At 26.9% G+C, this 5,201-nt stretch overlaps 1 protein-coding gene and 1 long non-coding RNA gene across 2 annotated transcripts; both read right to left on the bottom strand.

The window, feature by feature from the left end:
• Positions 1-15: 15 nt before the first annotated feature.
• Positions 16-999, bottom strand: LOC112464927. The gene is made up of 3 exons (XR_003041964.1): positions 914-999; positions 426-587; positions 16-91 (listed from the first exon to the last, which is right to left on the bottom strand). It is a non-coding gene; the product is annotated as an uncharacterized LOC112464927 (long non-coding RNA).
• A 1,431-nt stretch (positions 1,000-2,430) lies between these two features.
• Positions 2,431-4,697, bottom strand: LOC112464928. The gene is made up of 5 exons (XM_025032221.1): positions 4,637-4,697; positions 4,467-4,529; positions 4,145-4,348; positions 2,963-3,196; positions 2,431-2,448 (listed from the first exon to the last, which is right to left on the bottom strand). The coding sequence occupies exons 2-5, from the start codon at positions 4,473-4,475 to the stop codon at positions 2,431-2,433; spliced, it is 465 nt and encodes a 154-aa protein (XP_024887989.1). The 5' UTR covers positions 4,476-4,529; positions 4,637-4,697.
• Positions 4,698-5,201: the final 504 nt, after the last annotated feature.

Raw genomic sequence — 5,201 nt, forward strand, 5'->3', positions numbered from 1 at the left:
CAATTTACGGTGTGAAACGGACCATCTTCTGTACTTCTTTCGTTTAAGTAGAAATAATCATCCTCCGGCACCTCATATATTAATTCATCGTCTGTAAGACAAAATAGAAATAATTAATATTGTACTGATGTGCATGAAGATTAATTTGAGTCTGTTACTATAGCTTGAGCTACTACGTTACTTTATATGAGTAGAATTGTTTTCGCAATCAGAAGTAATGTTTATTTCAGGTGTTATTATTTGTACATGAGTAATTTTCTCTATTATTATTTGAAAATAAAAAATTATTTTATTCTTTATTATTTTATTAATGTTTTATTTAAATATTTGTTACGTAAAAGTATGGAACTATACACTAGGGTTACAAATGTTTGGATTTATAAAAATTTCTGGATGATTTTAAAATGTGGTAAAATAACTTTTACCTGCACTTATTGCAGATACATTGTGTTCCTCTCCTTGACTATGTATATTTGTCTGTATAGATTGAAATCTGTCAAGTTGGCTTACTGAATCAGCAATAATATTAATCTCAGAGTGTTCAGGTGATATTATCTGTATATTTGAAGAATTTTCTCTATCGTTGTCTAAAAACAAAATTTTTTTAAATCTTTTATTTAAATATTTGTTACAATGGTGTATAATCTTATATACAGGATGTATCAGTTCACCCGTGCCAGCCATTAAAATAATGTATAAATTTTTTGATAAATAATCCGAAAAATTTTGATAAGTAAATCGGGTATGCACACACGCACGCAAGTACGCACGCACGCACGCGCCCACGCATGCACACGCACACACACACACACAAGCACACGCACACGCACGCGCACACACATACTATAGACAATGTTTAAAGAATTGAAAGTTTCAAAATATTTTTAAAGTGTGATAAAATTACTTTTATTACCTGTACTTATTGCAGATATATTTTGTTCCTCTCCTTCACTATGTAAACTTCTATGTCCAGATCGAGATCTGTTATGCTCTTCTGAATCACTAATATTAGTTTCAGATTGTTCATGCGTTAATGTCGGTATATTTGAAGAATTTTCGCTATTATCTAAAAACAAAAATTGTTGTAATCTTTTATTTAAATATTTGTTAGACAAGTAAAAAATCTACCGATTTAATAATTATGTCCAAAATAATTATCTATCATCACGAAAGATCACCAGAAAAATTTCATACGACAAGTTATTCGTATGGGATAAGTGTGAAGTTATAAATTTATTTTGACATGTGATAATATCTCATCTGAATTGATATTTTGTAATATGACTGGATATTAATTTTGCATATGTAATATTGTGTGTGTGTGTGTGTGTGTGTGTGCGCGCGCGCGCGCGCATACACACACACACACACACATTATAGACAATGTTTAAAGAATTAAAAGTTTAGAAATATTTTTAAAATGTAATAAAATAACTTGCATTACCTGTACTTGCTGCAGATACAGTTTGTTCTTCTCTTCGACTATGTAAATTTCTATATAAATGTCGAGACTTACGTCTCATATTTTGCTTTCCTGAAACAAAATAAAAATATTTGTAAAAGATGCACATTATAAAATCAGTAATTAAAATGTACTATTAATTTGCTATTTATGTTTTTAACTATGTTATATATGTGCAACAAAATTAAAACATTTAGCAAAGTTGAATATTTTTTAAAATAAAATGTTGAAAAAATCTTAATGAACTAGGTAGTTTTGCATATGTGAAAAGTAAGTAATATTTACGTGTCTGAAAAGTTTCATTTAAATTATCTGAGAATAACTAAGTCTACTTGTTCACCATTTGTTAAATCAGCATCTGAAAAAAGAAATAGTTTTATGAATTTTTGGAATGGACCTTGGTAAATTAATATAATAATGATTTATGATTTTATTTTATTATTTTGTTATAACAATGTTATTTCTGTCGTTGTAAAAATGATCATACAATAACATGCATACATGCTCGATTAATAGCATAAATAAGCATAAAGCTCGATAGTATGTATTGTACGCATAGTACATACCTTCTAATGAGGCCATTTGTTCCATTTGAAAAACATTATAGTTTGTCGTAAACATGAGTAAAAATTCTTTTAGTGATAACCTTGAAATTTAAAGTTTTAACATATAGTCATTTATCACTCGACTATTTTTAATAATTAATAACTCGTTATAACTATTGTAAAATTTGTAAACCGGTACAGGATTTTTTGACTTAAGTTAGTCCACTTTATTTATACACAAATTTTGTACTCAACATTCTGGGACACTATATAATTATAAAATAATAAAATAATACCTTTTATTAACTAAATCTTCTTGCGCATTTCTAATTTTAGAATCAAATTCTCTATTTGCCCTTGTATGAGGTCGTCGAGATCTAACACCATTGTTTAATCGACGTAAATCTAATTCTTGATCAGTAATTAAGTGAGATAATTTATCTGGAAAAAGAGAACAATATATAAGATATGAAACAAGGTAAATATAGCATCTTAATAATAATACAAAAAGAAAGTATCTCAAAATGGATCGCTTATTATTAAGCTATCAGAAATGAAAACTGTTTTCATTTATTTTGTAGAAACATCTATTTACTTAAAAATTTAATATTTGAGATTTTCACATGTAAAAGAAATGCCGTATCTGATTTTTCAAATTAAAATTACGTTTGAATTTAAAATATAACTTATCACATATATGTGACAATTTATGATAAAAATACTTTGATTGCCTAATGTTAGGCCAATGTCACACATAAGTGATACACGTTATGTAAAATGTTTAATTATTTTATATACTAAGTGTAGTATAATTGTGTGTCTGTTTAAGAATCTTTAAAATTAATAAAAAATATTTTTATATATTACCTAAGAATGTCCATATGTTAATATTTCTTGTTCCTAATTTCTGTACTGCAATATTATGGAAACTTTCTACTATGTTATTCGTACGTACAGGACAATGATAGGTACTAATTTTCGATGCCATATTTGACCAGGTAAGTCTTAAATATGACATGAATTGTAAAATATCTGGATGTTCACCAGCAAGTAGGTCTGCTTCAGTTTGTATTATTAATAAAGCTTTTTGAAACATATTTGGTGGTAACAAAGGCAATGTCATAGTCATTGAAAGTACCGTTTTTGGAATATTTGAAAGGCGCAGTTTTCGCCATTTACGTAGTACAGCCTGAAATTTAAAATGTAATGTAATTTTTCTATATTTGTACTTATACTTATTGTAACTGTATTGATGACATGCGTAGATATGTGTTCAAAGTATTTAAGAACAAACGAATATTTTTACTAGCCAAATCAACTGTTGTCTATGCTATCTTAACTAAGCTAGCATGCTAAAACTATTATTAAATAAAATACTAAATATTCTACGAAATACTAAATGCGTATTATTTGACCATAACTGTTATCCAATCATAAGGCTAAATTCTTTTTATAGCATGATTTCAAAGCTTGTAAAAGAAAGAATAGACTTTTGTAAGATATAAGTATACCTTTGATGTATTTTTATTAAATAAAATTAATGCATTTTATTAAAAATATTAAAATAAAGACGAAACGACTAACAAAATAAACATTAAAACATTATATTATCTAAATAAAACAAAAAGGTAAATGTATTCATCAAATGATAAAAAAAATAAAGATTTTAAAAATATAATAAAAAGACACATTTTGTGAGTATATAAAAAGTAACTAGCCTAAGTACTGCTACTACGACTATCAATAAGTAACCTTCAAAATCGGATGTTGAGGTATCAGACTAGTGTTCAGTGATCAACAATGAACGAGTAACAATTGTTATCAAACGAAACAAAAATATAAATAAAGACTTTTTTAGAAGTTTGATATCTCAGGGAGATGACTATAGTGACTCAACAGTGGCTGTTCAATAATTTGTCAAATAAAAAATAATAAAAAGTGATTTACGTAATTGAATGGCAGTGCTGATTATTTCTCAAAGTAAGATAAACAAGATACAATAGTATCAATTACATACATGTGTCTTGTCATATGTAACACATTATCTGTAGAAATTGCACTCGCTTACGTACACTTACATGTATATACATTTCTAATACTATTAATGAATTCATCTGAAGAACGTTTTTATATATACCTGATTGAAATGGAACCAACATCCAGTTAAATTAGCACTAGGAAACTTCTTATTCAGTGATTTTACTGCAGCTGTTTCAAAATCGCTCATAATAAACTTAATGTTTTGTTCAAGTTGTGGTACTAGTTGTGTAATTTTATCCCATAAAGCATCATACAAAGTTGTTGTACGTACATCACATAATATGAATAATGTTGCAATACCCTGGAAAGATCAAGTTATTTATTTCGTTATTTATCGTTATCCTTGTTAAAGTTATCTTCCTTAAAGCGTTCGTTTTAACGCTTTAAAAAAAACTGACTGATTTTAATAAATATTTTACCGTATCCATGTATCGTATATGGACCGAGTAAAGCTGCGCAATATGAGGTTTGCGTGGAAGAACCTTAAAAATGATGTTTTTAAATAATTTATATAATTATACTTAATTTTGCTTTTATATATGCGTCAGATATTAAGAACTTTCTTACAAGAAAAGATAATGGTACTTACAGAAAAAGTTCCATCTACATAGATTTCAGTAGTAGAAGACAATGCTTGCAGTAAATAATTAGTTGATAAAATTATTGCACTTTTTCCATCCGTTGTAACTACTTTATCTTTATAAATATTTTGTATAATGTCAGAATTTTCGAGAATATCATATAATGATTCCAATGTATTAGGTACAGATGGTCGGCTTTTCTCACGTTCACGATGCATACTACATCTTATAGTTGCAAAGCTTAAATATTGTCCTGCATCTGGATTTCTAGAAAGGAGTGAGATATAATGTAGTATTTAATAATGTAGTATTAATACAAAAACAGTAAAAATTTTAACAAATTGATTTTTATAATCTTTTATTGAGTTTTACCACATTGAGTGACACTTTAATAGAAAAAAATAAAAAATGAATACTATTCTAAATTAAAATACACATAGAATTAACAATTCTTATTTTAAAATTACATATTACTACTTCATTATATAAATGTTATTTATGTAGATGATAAGAATATTTAGGTATTACAAATGAAGTATGAAAAAGTATGAAAAAAATTGATCATAGAATATA

This window comes from Temnothorax curvispinosus, unplaced genomic scaffold (assembly GCF_003070985.1).
Source record: "Temnothorax curvispinosus isolate PA1 unplaced genomic scaffold, ASM307098v1 QBEX01014750.1, whole genome shotgun sequence".
Classification (NCBI taxonomy): Eukaryota; Metazoa; Arthropoda; class Insecta; order Hymenoptera; family Formicidae; genus Temnothorax; species Temnothorax curvispinosus.